The 20705-nt window shown below is 39.9% G+C and overlaps 1 protein-coding gene across 1 annotated transcript; it reads left to right on the top strand.

Annotated features, from left to right (window-relative positions):
* The first annotated feature begins 7954 nt into the window (after positions 1-7954).
* On the top strand, positions 7955-19232 carry LOC143986966 (uncharacterized). Its single transcript, XM_077485385.1, has 4 exons — positions 7955-8130; positions 8258-8305; positions 14848-15006; positions 17048-19232. The coding sequence occupies exons 1-4, from the start codon at positions 7972-7974 to the stop codon at positions 17210-17212; spliced, it is 531 nt and encodes a 176-aa protein (XP_077341511.1). The 5' UTR covers positions 7955-7971; the 3' UTR covers positions 17213-19232.
* Positions 19233-20705: the final 1473 nt, after the last annotated feature.

Raw genomic sequence — 20705 nt, 5'->3', positions numbered from 1 at the left:
GTAATGTGTACCCCCGTGTGATGGTTTGCCTATCTGCTTTTGTAGTTGCTGTAGTTGGCACTTTACTTCGCCTGGCTGCCAGTTCTACCCGCCTTCCTTCATTGTCAGTAGGTATTCTTATTTAGTCTTAGGCTTGTGCAATCCGTTTCGTAACGAATCGAAATTCAGCCGGATTTTGCATCTTTCGGACATTCGGATGCATCCGAATGTCCGAATAAAAAAAATAATGAATAACAACGAATACGAAAGAAATATAACGAATGAATTCGGTAATTCTTTAACCACTTTCAGATCGGACCATTTTGCTGGTCAAAGACCAGACCACTTTTTGCGATTCGGCACTGCGTCGCTTTAACTGACAATTGCGCGGTCGTGCGACGTGGCTCCCAAACAAAATTGACGTCCTTTTTTCCCCACAAATAGAGCTTTCTTTTGGTGGTATTTGATCACCTCTGCGGTTTTTATTTTTTGCGCTATAAACAAAAATAGAGCGAGCATTTTGAAAAAAAAAACGCATTATTTTTTACTTTTTGTTATAATAAATATCCCCCAAAAATATATAAAAAAAACATTTTTTCCCCTCAGTTTAGGCCGAATCGTATTCTTCTACATATTTTTGGTAAAAAAAATCGCAATAAGCGATTATTGATTGCTTTGCGCAAAAGTTATAGCGTTTACAAAATAGGGATAGTTTTATGGCATTTTTATTAATAATTTGTTATTATTATTTTTTTTACTAGTAATGGCGGCGATCAGCGATTTTTATTGTGACTGCGACATTGCGGCGGACACATTGGACATTTTTGACACATTTTTGGGACCATTGTCATTTATACAGTGATCAGTGCTATATAAATGCAGTGATTCCTGTGTAAATGACACTGGCAGTGAAAGGGTTAACCAGTGGGTGGCAGTGTAGGGGTTAAGTGTTCCTAGGGGTGTGTTACTAACTGTGGGGGGGGGGCTGGGCTTTCATTTAGTGAACACTGATCTCTGCTCCAATCACATGGAGCATAGATCAGCGTCACTAGTTGCTAGGCAGAATGGAGAAATGCTGTTTACACGGCATTTCCTCCATTCGGCCGCTCCGTGAGACGATCGCGGGGATGCCCGCGGCGATCGAGTCCGCGGGTCCCGCGACCGGACTCATGGAGGTCCCGACCAGCGCGGCGGCGCGCTCCCGATGGCAGGGCGGCAAATTTAAAGGGACGTACAGGTACGCCCATTTGCCTGCCCGTGCCATTCTGCCGACGTACATCGGCGTGCGCTGGTCGGCAAGTGGTTAAAGATCTAATGAAACAAAAGGTCAGCTCAAGCACTTTTCTGCAGCAGAGAATGACATTTTGCGACCCGAATTTGGGGCCACATAACTCGGGGTCACTTATAGCTAGAAACCCCAAATTTGATATACAAATACAATAGTACTAGCACTACAACATATCCGAATTTGGAGTTTCTAGCACCAAGTGACCCCGAGATACATAGCCCTAAAGTCGGGTCACAAAATATTTTCGAATGCGGTTGAAATATTTTCGAATGTGGCCGATTTTTCGAATTCGGTAGAAAACTAAACGAAATCCGAAAATGAATTTAAGGAAGTTAACGAATATAACTAAACGAAATTAATTAATTAGCGAATTAAAACGAAACGAAACTAAACAAAACTTTTTCCTTTTGCACATGTCTATTTAGTCTACCATACATATGTTTTAAGCATTCAATATTACGACGTATGACATATGTATTATTGCCATTTTGGAGTTACATTTTGCTGCACCTTTCTTACTTTTAGGGACCCCCATTATCTGGCCCCAGTATATTCCTCTGGCTGTCCGGCTGCCTTGGAGTGTGAGGAGCAGGGCCGTATTTAACCTCTTGCTTACCGACACCAGGGGAGGACTGACAAGTCATGGGGCTCCCGGGCAATAGGAGATTATGGGGCCCCCAGCAATCAGAGATTATGGGACCACACAGTATACAATCACACAGTATACACACACACACAGTATACAATCACACAGTATACACACAGACATGTTTCTATTGGCTGAGAAGGTACTGGAGAGGCGGGGCAGCTATAATCTCAGGATTTTTAGACCAAAGGGATGTCGGTAAGGGACATTTCAGAGACAGATGTAAAAAAAAAACACAGATTTTGACATACTGTCCCTGGTTTTACTGAGGCTGGCAACCCTGATGGGGCCCCCTAGTGGCCCAGGGCCCTTTGGCAGTGTCCGAGTGGCCGAATGGTCAGTCCGCCCCTGCTGGGTACTTAAACCCCCCTCCTATCCAGACCAATTTTCAGCTTTCATCGCTGATGCATTTTGAATGACAATTGCGCGGTCATACTACACTGTACTCAAATGAAATTATTATATTTATTTCCCCCCCCCAAAATAGAGCTTTCTTTCTGTGGTATTTGATCGCCTGTGCGATTTTTATTTTTTGTTTAAAAAAATGTAAAAAGACAGAATTAAAAAAGAATTTTTTTTTTTTTATTTTGTTATAAAAATTTAAAACTGCCAATTTTTGTCCGTTATTGACGTATGATGATGAGGCAGCACTGATGGGTACCAATAGGTGGCAGTGATGGGCACTGATGTCCCTTTAAGATGAGACGTGATCGGCATTTTTTTTTCTCCTCCGCTGTCAGCGTGAAAAAAATTATATTTTGGGTAACTCTGTTTCTTTTTCTGAAATGTAAACATTGTTAACTCATCCTCACATTCTTTAACTCAGTGGTCTCCAAACTGTGGCCCTTTGCTTGCCTTTAACCGGCCCTTGACGGCCACTGACACCAACAATAGGGCATCTTTTCTTTGCACTGACACCAAATAGAGGGCTCAGTGTCTCCCATTGACAACGACAATGTGATACAATTCCTTCCATTGATACCCACTGACAAAAATGAAAGGGCAGAATTCCTCCTACTGACACCAATAATGGGGCATAATTCCTTTTATTGACACCAATGATGGGGCACTATTCCTCCCACTGATACCAATGATGGGGCACCATTCCTTCCACTGATACCAATGATGGGACACTATTCCTCCCATTGATACCAATGATGGGACACTATTCCTCCCACTGACACCAATGATGGGGCACTATTCCTCCCACTGATACCAATGATGGGGCACTATTCCTCCCACTGACACCAATGATGGAGCACTATTCCTCCCACTGATACCAATGATGGGGCACTATTCCTCCCATTGATACTAATGATGGGGCACTATTCCTCTCACTGACACCAATGATGGGGCACTATTCCTCCCACTGATACCAATATGGGGCACTATTTCTCCCACTGACACCAATGATGGGGCACTATTCCTCCCACTGATACCAATTATGGGGCACTATTCCTCCCACTAATACCAATCATGGGGCACTATTCCTCCCACTGATACCAATGATGGGGCACTATTCCTCCCACTGACACCAATGATGGAGCACTATTCCTCCCACTGACACCAATGATGGGGCACTATTCCTCCCACTGACACCAATGATGGGGCACTATTCCTCCCACTGACACCAAATATATATAGGGCACTGTTTACTCCACTTGGACATCAGGACGTTTTCAACTCCCACTGGCCCTCCTCCGGCCCTCCTAAAGTCTGAAGGACCAGGGCCGCTGATAAGCCAGTACACCTGGCTCTGTTGTACCTAGCCCAGACAGCAGGGGGGGCCGGGAAATCTGAGCCGAGAATGAAAGAAAGAAAAAAAAAGTAATTCTCCAGCCAGCACCCCCATCTGTCCACCAGAGAGGTGAGGAGCGGCAGACACAGCAGCGCCCCCCAGAGGCTGGGGAGGAGCGGAAGACTTTCCGGACGGTAAGAGAACTCATGGCAGGGGTTGGCTTCAGTTCAACAGCACCGACAGTGTTCCGTCAGATTAGGTGACCCGTCAGAATTAATAATGGAAGTGACGTTCTTTCGCCACCATCTTGCTACACCCAACACTCCTCCACGGTAACGATACATGAGAAGGGGGCACACGGACATCTTGTTACACCCACCAGAGTTTTGCATACCACAGTTATTTTTAATAGGAAACGCAGTTTATAAGGTGAAGTACAGTATATAGAAAGCCGATGGACTGTTTAGATGTTTTAAAAGCAGCGGCAAACCTGCTGATCTCACAGGTTTGCTAATGTGGCAGAACACCGCCGCTTTTATAATTCAACATGTAAACAGTCCGATGGATTTCCAAATACTGTATTTCAGTTTATATGCTCCGTTTCCTGTTTAAAATAACTGTGAAATGCAAAACTCCAGTGGGTGTAACACAGGGGTGTCCAAACTTTTTTCAAAGAGGGCCAGATTTGATGAAGTGAACATGAGTGAGGGACGACCATTTTGCCTGACATTCTTTGAACCATTAAAATTCGGTCTGTGTGTTAGTTCGAGCGCCAATACACCGCCCAGAAAGAATCCTCTGGGCTTTGTGGCGGTGTGTGAGTAAAGAGATGATCTCGGGGTGTGATATTTGGATACACCGTATTTATTGGCGTATAACACAAACCTTCACTTTAAGAGGGAAAAAATTAAATTTTAAATAAAGAACTGTGTGCAAAATTAGGGTCAGTGCCCATCTGCAGCCCCACCATTGCCAGGAATGCAGCACCCACCATTGCCAGGAATTCAGCACCCAGTATGGACAAGAATGTAGCACCCACCATTGTCAAGAATGTAGCACCCAGTATTGCCAGGAATTCAGCACCCACCATTGCCAGGAATTCAGCACCCAGTATGGACAGGAATGCAACACCCACCATTGCCAAGAATGTAGCACCCAGAATTGCCAGGAATGCGGCACCCAGTATGACCAGGAATGAAGCACCCACCATTGCCAGGAATGCAGCACCCACCATTGCCAAGAATGCAGCACCCAGTAAGGACAAGAATGTAGCACCCACCATTGCCAGGAATGCAGACCCCAGTATGGACAGGAATGCAGCACCCACCATTGCCAAGAATGCAGCACCCAGTATTGCCAGGAATGCAGCACCCAGTATGGACAAGAATGTAGCACGCACCATTGCCAGGAATGCAGCACCCAGTATGGCCAGGAATGCAGGACCCACCATTGCCAGGAATGCAGCACCCAGTAAGGACAAGAATGTAGCACCCACCATTGCCTGAAATGCAGCCCCCAGTATGGACAGGAATGCAGCACCCACCATTGCCAAGAATGCAGCACCCAGTATTGCCAGGAATGCAGCACCCAGGATGGACAAGAATGTAGCACCCACCATTGCCAGGAATGCAGCCCCCAGTATGAACAGGAATGCAGCACCCAGTATGAACAGGAATGCAGCACCCACCATTACCAAGAATGCAGCCTCCAGTATTGCCAGGAATGCAGCCTCCAGTATGGACATGAATGCAGCACCCACCATTGCCAGGAATGCAGCACCCAGTATGGCAGGAATGCAGCACCTAGTATGGACAAGAATGTAGCACCCACCATGCCAGGAATGCAGCACCCAGTATGGCCAGGAATGCAGCACCTACCATTGTCAATATTGCCAGGAATGCAGCACCCCCATTGCCAAGAATGCAGCACCCAGTATGGCCCGCTGGCCGGACTTTGCACATGCCTGGTGTAACAAGATGTTTTCTTGCCCCCTTCTCAGTTTATCCTTACTATGAAGGAGTGTGGGGTGTAGCAAGATGGCGGCGACGGAACGTCACTTCCATTACCAATACTGATGGGTCTCCATATCTGATGAGACAACGGTGTTTCGTCAGATTAGGTGACCCGTCAGAATGTGTAACAGAAGTGTCATTCCATTGCTGCCATCTTGCTTCCCCCCCGCACTCCTCCATAGTAAGGATACACTGAGAAGGGGGAAAGCGGACATCTTGTTACACCCACCAGAGTTTTGCATTTTACACTTATATTTAACAGTAAAGTTTATAGTGAAGTACAGGACTTATACCTCCGTCTGACAGGTTAGATGTTGAATTTTAAAAGTAGCGAACTTCTGTCAGATTAGCAAACCTATGAGATGAGCAGGTTCGCCACTGCTTTTAAAATTTGCCGCTGCTTTTATAAAGTAGGTCCAATGCCTCCATCCCTGGTTGTCAATATGACTGAAAGAAAGGTTGGGACTTCATATAAAACATGCAACTAAAAAGTGACACAGAACGGTGGGTGTCTGACCAAAAAAAAATGTAATTGTGACTGTACATACCGGATCTCTATCTCACAGCATCACAGAATAATGGCATAAAAATAATATTTATTCCATATATAATACAATAGCTTAGAGCGTGATAGTAATGTTATAAAAAGTCAGGCACATAAATCCATATATCACATAATAGATATATAAAAAAAAATAATAATTGTTACAACATGGTACAAATGATGAAATGATCCCATCTGGTGTACATCATAAAAGCATCAGAATAGCTTGACGTGTTTCGTGGAACTCTCCACTCATCAGGAGCAGATGCTAGTAGTATTTGAAATTGATAAGGTTCAACTGTTGATAAGGGGTCTCAAATAACAGGAGATTGAGGGGGAAAAAAATAATAAAGAAAAAGGAAGGTACAAAATACATATGGGGCGAAAAACATCCACCCAAACTTTGATGGTGGGGCTTCGATGAGCCTTTGGTGGGGCTTCAATGAGCCTTTGGTGGGAGTTTGATGAGCCTTGGGGGGGCTTTGATGAGTCTTTGGTGGGGCTTTGATGAGCCTTTGGTGGGGCTTCAATGAGGCTTTGATGGAGCTTTGGTGGGGCTTTGATGAGCCTTTGGTGGGACTTTGTTGGGGCTTTGATGAGCTTTTGGTGGGGCTTCAATGAGGCTTTGATGGAGCTTTGGTGGGGCTTCGATGAGCCTTTGGTGGGGGTTCGATGAGCCTTTGGTGGGGCTTCGATGAGCCTTTTGGTGGGGCTTCGATGAGCCTTTGGTGGGGCTTTGATGAGCCTTTGGTGGGGCTTTGGTGAGGTTTTGATGGAGCTTTGGTGGGGCTTTGATGAGCCTTTGGTTAAGCTTCAATAAGACTTTGGTGGGGCTTTGATAAGCTTTTGGTGGGGCTTCGATGAGCCTTTGGTGGGGCTTTGATGAGCCTTTAGTGGGGCTTTGATGGGGCTTTGATGAGCGTTTGGTGGGGCTTTGGTGGAGATTCAATGAGCGTTTTGTGAGGCTTTCGGGGGGCTTCGATGAGCTTTTGGTGGAGCTCTGGTGGGGCTTTGGTGGAGATTCAATGAGCCTTTCATGGGGCTTTGGTGGAGCTTTGGTGGGGCTTTGAAGACGCTTTGAATCACAACTAAAGCGACATGGGGTATCATTTTTGAAACAAAGGCAAAGCAAAGCAAGGTGTAAACAAGGTGTAAGCTACCCATTTTATTTAGTAACAGGAGGTTTGACTGGCGTTCAGAGAGCTTTAACAAAGCTTGTCCGAAGCCATGTTTTGAAGCAAAGTGTAAACTAGCCCTAAAAGTAACGCAGTGCCGTAACCCAAAAAATGGCCTGGTCATGAAGGGGGATAAAACCTCCTGGGGCTGAAGTGGTAAATGAGCGTCAGTGTTTGGAGCAAGAGTGAACAAGCCCTAAAGCAGAATGTAGGCATCACTCAGGACTGGTTACAATGTTGCATGTAATGACAGTAAACACGATTCTTCATCTTCCCATCAGCAAATAATATCAGTTCTGCAAAATGATACTTTGTTAATAGTTTTATTAGCGTGATATTCAATGTTTCTCTCTTTGATACATCAACATATTCATCCTCCAGAGGAACATTTTCAGCTCATGATTTAATCTTCCAACCGCGGTTATCAGCTGTCAGAATCAGATTAGGACATATTTTTCTTAGTAACTTTTATCTTTACAATCACACGTGGGAAAAAAAAACATTTCCTTTTCTCGCCCTATATATATATATATATATACAGTGTGAATCATCGCCAGCGCTCTTCCTTTTTATTTTTTGCAAATTGGAAATGGAGCCGCGTGCAAAGCTTGCAGCCGCTTTTCTCGGAATATGTTTTATCTTCACGGCTTTTCCTTGGGTTTCTTCAACGAGAGTTTATAACCCCGAAGCCATCATGAAACAAATCACCAAATTACTAACAGATCTGACAGAGGAACTGAAACATTTGGTAAGCGAAGCCTTCAAGATCCCAGAGATCGTTTCTAATAGTGATGAGAAGACGGTGAATAGGAAAGAGAAGATTTCATTCATGGAAAGTTATATGATGAGATTTATTTTGTTGGTTTTTATTCTAGGCAAATCATCCACACTTCAGAGTGAAGGGTCCAACAACAAAAGCTTGGGTAAGATTTGTAAAATGTTACTTAACCACTTCAGCCCCGGAAAGTTTACCCCCCCCCCCCATGACCAGGGCATTTTTTCCGATGCGGCACCATGTTACTTAAACTGAAAATTGCGCCGTCGTGCGACGCTGTACCCAAAAAAAAAATGAATGTCCATTTTTTTTCCTCACAAATAGAGATTTCTTTTTGGTCATATTCGATCGCCTCTGCGCATTTTATTTTTTGTGCTATAAACAAAGATAGACAATTTTGAAAATAAAAACTAAAACAACATTTTTTACTTGCTGCTATAAAATATTCAATCAAAAAATTGAAAAAATTGAATTCTTTCATCAATTTAGGCCAGTATGTATTCTGCTACATATTTTTGTTTAAAAAAAAAAAATTCCCAATAAGCGTATGTTGATTTGGTTTGCGCAAAAGTTATATCGTCTACAAACTACGGGTTATTTTTATGGCGTTTTTATTTTAAGTAACAATTTTTAGCGGGACTGCAACATTGCAGCTGAAAATTTGTACACTAAATGACACTTTTTGGGGACCAGTGACACCGATACAGTGATCAGTGCTAAAGATATGCACTGTCACTGTACTGACATTGGCAAGGTAGGGGTTAACATCAGGGGCGATCGAGGGGCTAACTGTGCTCCTAGGGAGTGCACTTCAATATATATATATATATATATATATATATATATATATTTATATATATAAATAAATATATATAAATAAATATATATATATATATATATATATATATATATATATATATATATATATATATATATATATATATATATAAGAAAGTATACTGCGCTGTTGCTCTAAAATAAAGTATATAAAGTAGCCAAAGACAAATAGTGAAATATAACCCAAAAAAGAGAATGCAGCGCTTACATATATCATTGAAAAATAATGATAATATCTACAAGACCAAATATAACACAATATGAGTATGAAAACACAAGTGGGATATAAAAAACAAAAAAATGAATAAATATAAAAAATAATAAAAAAAATAATAAATAATGTCCACCAATGTGAAAAAAAGTGCTGCCACCATCATTGCGCTAATCCATGTCTCTATAAGCGCCCTTTTATCTACATATGAAAGGTGAGGGTTTCTGTTTACCCTCTTTTTTTTATTGAAATAATTTTTTTAACCACTTAAGGACCAAGCCTCTTTGTGAGATTTGTTGTTTACAAATTAAAAACAGTTTTTTTTGCTAGAAAATGACTTAGAACCCCCCCAAACATTATAAATATTTTTCTAACACCCTAGAGAATAAAATGGCGTTGCAATACTTTCTGTCACACCGTATTTGCGCAGCGGTCTTGCAAGCGCACTTTTTTTGGAAAAAATAAAAAATTTGGAATTAAAAAATAAGACAACAGTAAATTTAGCCCAATTTCTTTTTTTTATATTGTGAAAAATAATGTTATGCTGAGTAAATTGATACCCAACATGTCACGCTTCAAAATTGCGCCCCGCTCGTGGAATGGTGACAAACTTTTACCCTTAAAAAAATCTCCATAGGTGACATTTAACAAATTCTACAGGTTGCATGTTTTGCGTTACAGAGGAGGTCTAGGGATAGAATTATCGCTCTCACTCCAACGATCGCGGCGATACCTCACATGTGTGGTTTAAACACTGTCATATGCGGGCGCTGCTCACGTATGCGTTCGCTTCTGCACGCGAGCTCGGCGGGACAGGGCATGTTTAAAAAATGTTTTTCTTATTTATTTGACCTTTTTGTTCGTTTTTACACTATTCTTTAAAAAAAAAAAAAAAAATGGTGTCACTTTTATTTCTATTACACGGAATGTAAACATCTCTTGTAATAGAAAAGAAGCATGACAGGTCCTCTTATATATGAGATCCGGGGGGTCAAAAAGACGTCACATCTCATATTTACATTAAAATGCAATAATAAACATAAATAAATAAAATAAATTTGTTATTTAACCACTTCAGTACCGGCCACTTTCACCACTTTTCTTCCCAGACCAATTTCCAGCTTTCATCGCTCTCGCACTTTCAATAAGAATTGCGCGGTCGTGCTACGCTGGACCCAAATGACATTTGTATCATTTTGTTCACACATATTGAGCTTTATTTTGGTGATATTAATTCACAAATCGTTTTTTTTTGTTTGTTTTTTGCGATATAAGCGAAAAAAGAGCAGAAATAAAAAAAATTCATAAAATAATATTTTCTATTTTCTGTTTTAAAAGAAATCCAGAAAATCAAAATTTGTCATAAATTTAAGCCAAAATGTATTCCGATACATGTCTTTGGTAAAAAAAAAAATGAAGTGCCCCACCATTATGTGTATAATATTTGGTTTATGTGATAACGGACATATGTGTGCAGATGATCATTGGGACATGTGATTTTACTGTTACATATGTGGGACAGATTCTTTTACTGTGTGGGGACATTATTTTGGGGACTTGTGTGTTTAAATTGTGTGAGGACATGTGTGAGGATATGTGGGATGACATATGTGGGGAAATGTGGGAGTACGTGTGAAGACATGTGCGAGGACATGTGTGGGGACATGTGTGGGGACTTGTGTGGGGACATGTGTGGGGACATGTGTGAGGACATGTGGGATGATATATGTGGGGACATGTGTGAGGACATGTGTGAGGACATGTGCGAGGACATGTGTGGGGACTTGTGTGGGGACATGTGTGGGGACATGTGTGAGGACATGTGTGAGGACATGTGTGAGGACATGTGTGGGGAAATGTGTGAGGACATGTGTGAGGACATGTGTGAGGACATGTGTGGGGACATATGTGGGGACGTGTGGGGGCACGTGTGGGGGCACGTGTGGGGACATGTGTGAGGACATGTGTGAGGACATGTGGGAGTACGTGTGAGGACATGTGCGAGGACATGTGTGGGGACGTGTGGGAGGACGTGTGGGGGCACGTGTGGGGACATGTGTGGGGACATGTGTGGGGTCATGTGCGGGGACATGTGTGGGGACATGTGCGGGGACATGTGTGGGGACATTTGTGTGAGGACATGTGTGTGTGTGTGGGGACATGTGTGAGGACATGTGTGAGGACATGTGTGGGGACATGTGTGTGAGGACATGTGTGGGGACATGTGTGAGGATGTGTGGGGGCACGTGTGGGAGGACGTGTGGGGGCACGTGTGGGGACATGTGTGGGGACATGTGTGGGGACATGTACGGGGACATGTGCGAGGACATGTGTGGGGACATGTGTGTGAGGACATGTGTGTGTGTGGGGAAATGTGTGAGGACATGTGTGAGGACATGTGTGAGGACATATGTGGGGACGTGTGGGAGGATGTGTGGGGGCACGTGTGGGAGGACGTGTGGGGGCACGTGTGGGGACATGTGTGAGGACATGTGTGGGGACATGTGCGGGGACATGTGCGAGGACATGTGTGGGGACATGTGTGTGAGGACATGTGTGTGTGTGGGGACATGTGTGAGGACATGTGCGGGGACATGTGTGAGGACATGTGTGGGGACATGTGTGGGGACATGGGTGGGGACATGTGTGTGAGGACATGTATGTGTGAGGACATGTGTGAGGACATGTGTGTGAGGACATGTGTGTGAGGACATGTGTGAGGACATGTGTGAGGACATGTGTGAGGACATGTGTGAGGACATGTGTGAGGACATGTGTGTGAGGACATGTGTGTGAGGACATGTGTGAGGACATGTGTGAGGACATGTGTGAGGACATGTGTGGGGACATGTGTGTGAGGACATGTGTGTGTGGGGACACGTGTGAGGACATGTGTATGGGGACATGTGTGAGGCCAGTGTTTTGGGGACACTATGTAGGGGACATTGTGTGTTTCCACTGTGTGGGGACACCGGGCCGGTGATCAGTGTGTAAAAATCTGTAAAAAAAAAGCTCATCCTCACTGATCACCGGCCGGCTGCAGCGATCCGCAGGAGAGCCGATCACCTAGCAACCAGCACTCTATTTACATTGCATGACAGTTGTGATTGAACACAATCGTCATGTGAGCAGGAGGGCCAATCACAGAGCCCCCCTGCCGATCGGAGATGCGCCTTTTCCGGGTGACACAAGTGCATCGGAATCTTGCGCTGCGAGGACACATGTGTGCGCACGATCCCGCTCCTTCTGAGGGACGTTCCTGAACCAGTATGAGAGAGTGAGAGCGATAACACCAAATTTAACACACCTGCTCCCCATTCACACCTGAGACCTTGTAACACTAACGAGTCACATGACACCGGGAAGGGAAAATGGCTAATTGGGCCCAATTTGGAGATTTTCCCTTAGGGATGTACTGACTTTTGTTGCCAGCGGTTTAGACATTAATGGCTGTGTGTTGAGTTATTTTGAGGTGACAGGAAATTTACACTGTTATACAAGCTGTACACTCACTACTTTACATTGTAGACAAGTGTCATTTCTTCAGTGTGTATGTGCCCAGTATTGAAGGGGTTAAGTAGGAAACAAAAATTAAGAAAAAATAAAAGATGTATTCATAATAAGACAATATTATTATTTTATTATTATATTTATTAATATTTTATAATAACATTATCTAGAAAAAAGGAAAACAATTTATTCATAATATAAAACAATATTATTATTGTATTATTATATTTATTAATATTATATAATAATATTATTTAAAAAAAAATAAAAAAATGTATTCATAATATACAGCAATATTATTATTTTATTATTATATTTATTAATATTATATAATCATAATATCTAAAAAAAAAAAAAAAACTATTTATTCATAATATAAAACAATATTATTATTTTATTATTATATTTATTAATAGTATGTAATATTTTTGAAAAAAAAGAAAACTATTTATTCATAATATAAAACAATAATATTATTTTATTATTATATTTATTAATATTATATAATCATATTATCTAAAAAAAAAAGAAAACTATTTATTCATAATATAAAACAATATTATTATTTTATTTTTATATATATTATTATATAATAATATTATCTAAAAAAAACAATTTATTCATAATATAAAACAATATTATTATTTCATTATTATATTTATTAATATCATATAATAATATTATTTTTAAAAAGAAAACAATTTATTCATAATATAAAACAATATTATTATTTTATTATTATATTTATTAATAGTATGTAATATTTTTGGAAAAAAAAAAAGAAAACTATTTATTCATAATATAAAACAATAATATTATTTTATTATTATATTTATTAATATTATATAATCATATTATCTAAAAAAAAAAAAAAAATATTCACAATATAAAACAATATTATTATTTTATTTTTATATATATTATTATATAATAATATTATCTAAAAAAACAATTTATTCATAATATAAAACAATATTATTATTTCATTATTATATTTATTAATATCATATAATAATATTATTTTTAAAAAGAAAACAATTTATTCATAATATAAAACAATATTATTATTTTATTATTATATTTATTAATAGTATGTAATATTTTTGGAAAAAAAAGAAAACTATTTATTCATAATATAAAACAATAATATTATTTTATTATTATATTTATTAATATTATATAATCATATTATCTAAAAAAAAAAAAAACAATTTATTCATAATATAAAACAATATTATTATTTTATTTTTAAATATATTATTATATAATAATATTATCTAAAAAAAAACAATTTATTCATAATATAAAACAATATTATTATTTCATTATTATATTTATTAATATCATATAATATTATTTTTAAAAAGAAAACAATTTATTCATAATATAAAACAATATTATTATATTTATTAATATTATATAATAATATTTTCGGAAAATATATTTTATTTCTTTGATCCATATTTTTGCATTCAAAATGTATTATAAGCAGAAGTTTGTCGCACAATACGTCGCTTTTTGAAATGATTAGAGCCGACATAAACTGGTATTTGTATTTTCCTTCTTGCGTGCATTGGTGGAGGAGACTGGATCAGGAACCAAATTTTTTAGCAGATGCAGCCGGTCCCATTCCGTTAGGTCTGACTTGGTTTTTCTTCATCAAGAAAAGGAAAAAAGCAAAACAATTTTTCCCCAAATTTTTTTCAGATACACTAAACACTTAGACGAGTTAAACGCAAAGCTAAATGTTATTCAGTTATTTTCTCTCCAGGTCGAATGTTCTTTAAGGCAGATCAGAAAAATAACACATTACGACCACCAGATGGCACTGATTAGCATAGAAAAATAACTATTTACTGTGATTGCCAGCGCCATCCAGTGGCCACAATGCAGAATTTTCTTGATTCACTCTGAAGCACATTGGAACCTAGTCTAATAACAATTTATTTTGCTCCCATTTGCACAGAACAAATTAACTTTGTGCAGTTTCGTAGTACGAATATCCCTGCGATTGTTTTTATTAATACCCCCCTTAGTGGTGATGAGATACAAGGTACAGGTCAGTGTATTCCGCAGATATTAGAGCTGCACATTTGTATTTAGCATCTTTGTGTCTTTCTTTTTTCCTCCAGCAGGGTGATATAAATTGCACAGGATCATTTCTAGATGTATTTACAAATGGAACAAAAGCCATCTCTGATAAATTCTCAGATAATAGTGTAACCCGTATCAGTGAGAAGATAAGTAACTGCGTGGGACACCTGAAGGACAGCGATTGTAAAAAGCTGAAGGTAAGCCGTGTATATTCACTTTATAATCATCTAAGAATTCCACTTGCCACACAGCAAATGTCACAAATAATCCCCATAATGTGTCTAATATGTGTATTTCCTGTGATCATCAGCTCCACCTAGAGGCCATAATGTGGTATTTTCCATTTTGAGGTATTTCTAGAAAATACCACGTTATGGCCCCTAGATGGAGCCGATGTGTCCTAATCTCCGAATCAAATAGTAACCAATAGATTCAATTTTATTTATTTTTTTTGTCTTCTAACGAATTCCAACTTCTAATGCCGCGTGCACATGATCGGAATTTCGGCCAGCAAAAGACCGATGAGAGATTTTCAGTGGAAAATGCGACCGTGTGTATACGCTCCATCGGGAATTTAGCTGGCCGAATTCCTGTCATCCAAAATTTGATAGCATGTTCTCAATTTTCCCCATGGAAAAACTTTCTATCAGAAATTCCAATCGTGTGTATGCAATTTCCGACGCGCAAAAACTCACGCAATGCTCAGATTTAACATACGAGACGGAAGCTATTGGCTACGAGGTATTGAACTTCCTTTTTCTAGTCCCGTCGTACGCGTTGTACCTCGCCGCGTTCTTGGCGGTCAGAATTTGGTGTGACCCGTGTGTAGGCAAAGACAGTTTGGGTGGAATTCTGTTGGAATTCCGACGGGAAAACCATCAGAGCTTTTTCCGATGAGAATTCCGATTGTGTGTACGCGGCATCAGAACGATGAAAATTCGGATTGGTCGAAAAACGATTCAAACTAATTTTCCAATTCGAAAACTTTTCGTATTCGCAAAACAATTTGAGTTCTAATTCGGAAAATTCTAAGTGATTTAAATACAAATAAACAAAACAAATTCCAAAATCGGAATTAAACAAATTTATGTAAATAACTAATCAAAGCGAAACAAGATTATTATTTTTTCCGTTCTGCACATGTCTAGTCCCACACTGCCTGCGAGTCCTGCGGGTGTAGCGCTATATTAATCCCCCTTACATGAGAGTACTTTAGCTGTAACTTGGAGACCCCCGGCTCTAGTCAGTAGGGGGGGGGGGGGGTAGACATGTGCAATTAGTTTCGCTCTGAATTTGTCTTTTAACCAATTTTGACAAATCCTTTAATTCGGAAACAAACGAATTAACGAAAACCCGTTTAATGATTTTTTGCGAATAGTAGTATATTCGTAAATTCAAATATTCGAAAATTTGTAGATTTGAAAATTTGTAAATTCGAAAATTTGTAAATTCGTAAATTTGGAAATTCAGAAATTCAAACATTTTAAAATGAGAAAATCCAAAAACCCGATAATTCGAAAATCTGAAATAATAAATAACTATTAAATTCCAGGTATTGGAATTTCCTTTCAGATCTGGCTGTCTCCAAAATTATCTGAAGTTACGAATTATCCAAAATAACGAATGCCAAATGGAACGCAAAGAATTATTATTAATAATAATAATAATAATAATAATAAAACCTTTTATTATTATTATTATTATTATTATTAATTAGATCTGTTCCATTTGTTATTTTGGATAATCCGTAACTTGGGATCAATTCGTATTTGTTGCATTCACTAACAGCCAAATTTGAAAGGAAATTCCATCACCTAGAATTTAATAATTAGTTATTATTAGTTAGTTAGCTAGTTATTTTCGAATTTAAGAAATGTTTGAATTTACGAATTTTAGAATTAAAAAATTGACGAATTTTTTAATTTACGAATTTTAAAATTTTAGAATTTACGAATTTTAGAATTTACGAATTTTTTTAATTTACAAATTTTTTTCATTTACAAATTGCGATGATAACGAATGACCCAAAAAAACGAGAAAAAAAAAAGATTAATAAAACGAGAACAAATACATTTTTCGGCAGTGCACATGTCCAGTAGGGGGCGTACTAGTGCGAGAGTTGGACAATGGCGATGATGTCAAATAGCAATTGTATCTGGTTTCAGTATATATTTAGATACCCCCACCCCTCCCCCCCCCCCATTATACTGATACAATTTTATATTTTGTCTTTTGCAGCACTTCCATCATCCAGGATGTAGGAAAGAGCTAGACAAGCAGAAGGTGGAGCATTTTGTGGAACAGTTTTTAGGGTTCTCTAAAACCATTCTTAGCAGAATTTGTGGACAATCTTTAAGACAGAAATATCATCGCCATCAGGACGATTGGCTTGACATCTGCTAATTCATTATTCAGAGTCCTGCAGAATAATGAAGTTGCGATGTTTCTTTTTTTCTTTCATGAATTTTCCAGCACACGCCGTCATTTCTCAACTGCCCCATTCAGCAACCGCAAATTGGCGCTTCTGACCCACGGCTTTGCGTTTGGCAGGTCGTCAAAGAAAGTCTCTCAGTGGCGGCTGATGTTCAATTTTCTTGGGGGGGGCCTCCAAGCTAACCAACCAACCGACCAGCCCCCCCATCGTTCAATCACCCGTCAGGCCCCTCCCACCAGCCTCGCACTTACCCCATCCATGTCGCGGCTTCAGCAGCCTACATCCCTGCTTCTCCTCCCGAATCCAGTCGGCCGCTTCTCCTCCCAACCAATCAGGACTTAGGACTCCCGGCCAATCGGGTCTCAGGACCCGCTTCCTGATTGTCCGAGAGGAGAAACAGGAAGACATTAGCAAAAGCCCACCCCTTTTGAAGCCAATTAGAGCCTCATTGGAATACATGCGCTTGGCGCCCTGCATGTAGATGAGGGGCCGTGCGCATGAATTAGGGGGGTGGCGCCCCTGTGCCCTGCATGTAGATGAGGGGCCGGACAGCATGGATTAGGGGGGTTGCGCCCCTGCATGTAGATTAGGGGCAGGCGCATGGATTAAGGGGGAGGCGCCCCTGCGCCCTGCATGTAGATTAGGGGCGGGTGCATGGATTGGGGGCGGCGCCCCTGCGCCCTACATGTAGATTAGGGGCTGGACTCATTGGATTAGGGGGGCAGCGCCCCTGCACCCTGCATGTAGATGAGGGGCCGGGCGTGTGGATTAGGGGGGCGGTGCCCCTGTCTCCGGCATGTAGATTAGGGGCGGGGGCATGGATTGGGGGGCAGCGCCCCTACACCCTGCATGTAGATTAGGGGCAGGTGCATGGATTAGGGGTAAGCTTTGTATTCATTCCAACTCTGACTTCACTCCAAACCCCTTCATCACTATGGGGGAGATTTACTAAACCTGGAGAGTGCAAAATCTGGTGCAGCTGTGCATAGAAACTCATATTACTAATATATTTGCTATTGTCTTCCTGATTCTCTTCCTGGCCACCTGAGACCCACTTCCTGTTTGGAGAAGCAACAGCCCCCGGAGCGAGGAGAGAGGAGCAGTAGCCCTACCATCTGCCTCCTAAGGTAAGGAGGCCTCTGATCACCGCCTTCCCATCCATCTCTCACAGGGGGGGAGTAACGTTGGTTTGCCGTACCCTCCCCCACAATATTGAGTACTAGCCGCCACTGATGATCCCTCTATAGCATGTACTTGTCTCTCTCCAGAGCACTAAGTGTCATTTTTCTCCGCTGCCTCTTTCCTCTGCTATCTGCATGAATCACTTCTGACAAGTTTTCCTGACACCAAGAGATAAAAGGTGACAGGGGAGCGAGCTCCAGCACACATCCTGTGATTGACAGCCTCAGCTATGCTCCTGTGTGCTGCGTGAGGGGGGGTGTCCTTTCCCTCCAATCGGGTCTCACTGAGCTCTGCAGAGTGTAACTTCAGCTCCCTGTTTTCTGAAAGCTCAGACAAGCTGTATAAATGTTGGACTTTAAATGAGAAGACTGCAGATAAATGGGTACAACGTATGTAGGAGGATTTGTTTCAACCCTGTGTATCACCTGAGGCCGGTCACTTTACAGGGTAGGTATATGTGAGGGTTTACAACCACTTTAAAGTAATGAAGCCAGAGGACAAGCATGGCGGCCAGGCATCTAGCATTTTGTGAAGGTGAGCTCGGCTATGGAGGAATCCATGTTACTCTCATGCCCCGGTTCCTATAACAATGTAAAGGATGTGTTGCTGGATGGAATGCAGAGAAATCCGAGGCTTGTAAATTTAGTTTTCTATAATAAGGGGAAAGAAGAACGCTGATAATATAAAATATTTGTAGTTTAGGTGATTCTCTCCTTATTGGCTGAGATAAATCTCACATATAATCTGCTCAGATAACTTCCCTGCTCTGTATGTACTTTCACTTTTTAAATAAAACCTTTAAATTTTCATGACTTTCCTTATTTTAGATTCAGTGACATCATCGATATATCATGGCTGGTGGGAGGGGCCTGCGCATTCCCAGCGCCCGGCCTCCACTCAAAAACACTCAGGCCTAATGCAAGCAGTGGGCGGGCTCTTGGGAGGGGTTATGCAAATATCAAAATGCCTTGATGGGTGGGGTATAGTTCGGAGGAGTGGGCGTTCCCAGGCAGACTATTTTGCATGCAGCCCGCCCTGGACAACGCCCCCACATGCTGAACCTCCATGATTGCAAGTATGAAAGGGGCGGGCCAGTCAGGCTGGGGATAATAGCGCCAGATGATGCTGGACGTCCTCCAGCCTGGAAATGAGGAGGGTTCATCTGACTTTCTGCAGCTTCTAATGCACATTGTGAGATGCTCACAGTGTGCAGTAAAATCAGAGTAATACATTGTATACATACAGAATATATTATATAATACATTGTATACATACAGGATACATTATATAATACATTGTATACATACAGGAAATATTATATAATACATTGTATATATACAGGATATATTATATAGTACATTGTATACATACAGGATATATTATATAATACATTGTATACATACAGGATATATTATATAATGCGTTGTATACATACAGGATCCATTATATAATACATTGTATACATACAGGATCCATTATATAATACATTGTATACATACAGGATCCATTATATAATGCGTTGTATACATACAGGATCCATTATATAATACATTGTATACATACAGGATCCATTATATAATGCATTGTATACATACAGGATCCATTATATAATACATTGTATACATACAGGATACATTATATAATACATTGTATACATACAGGAAATATTATATAATACATTGTATACATACAGGATATATTATATAGTACATTGTATACATACAGGATATATTATATAATACATTGTATACATACAGGATATATTATATAATACATTGTATACATACAGGATCCATTATATAATACATTGTATACATACAGGATCCATTATATAATACATTGTATACATACAGGATCCATTATATAATGCATTGTATACATACAGGATAATTTACAGGATCCATTATATAATACATTGTATACATACAGGATACATTATATAATACATTGTATACATACAGGATCCATTATATAATGCATTGTATACATACAGGATCCATTATATAATACATTGTATACATACAGGATACATTATATAATACATTGTATACATACAGGAAATATTATATAATACATTGTATATATACAGGATATATTATATAGTACATTGTATACATACAGGATATATTATATAATACATTGTATACATACAGGATATATTATATAATACATTGTATACATACAGGATCCATTATATAATACATTGTATACATACAGGATCCATTATATAATGCATTGTATACATACAGGATAATTTACAGGATCCATTATATAATACAT

This window comes from Lithobates pipiens, unplaced genomic scaffold (assembly GCF_037356315.1).
Source record: "Lithobates pipiens isolate NorthernLeopardFrog02 unplaced genomic scaffold, aLitPip1_a1.2 Scaffold_1, whole genome shotgun sequence".
Taxonomy (NCBI): domain Eukaryota; kingdom Metazoa; phylum Chordata; class Amphibia; order Anura; family Ranidae; genus Lithobates; species Lithobates pipiens.
Note: the sequence above shows the minus strand (reverse complement) of the source record. Positions and strands in the feature narration are given on the sequence as shown.

Bases quoted from the DNA above. Each gene is read 5' to 3' on its own strand.
- LOC143986966 (XM_077485385.1), top strand. From the start codon at position 7,972: ATGGAGCCGCGTGCAAAGCTTGCAGCCGCTTTTCTCGGAATATGTTTT. The intron at 8,306-14,847 runs GTAAGATTTGTA...TTTTTCCTCCAG, and splicing joins GTCCAACAACAAAAGCTTGG to CAGGGTGATATAAATTGCAC. The intron at 15,007-17,047 runs GTAAGCCGTGTA...TGTCTTTTGCAG, and splicing joins GCGATTGTAAAAAGCTGAAG to CACTTCCATCATCCAGGATG.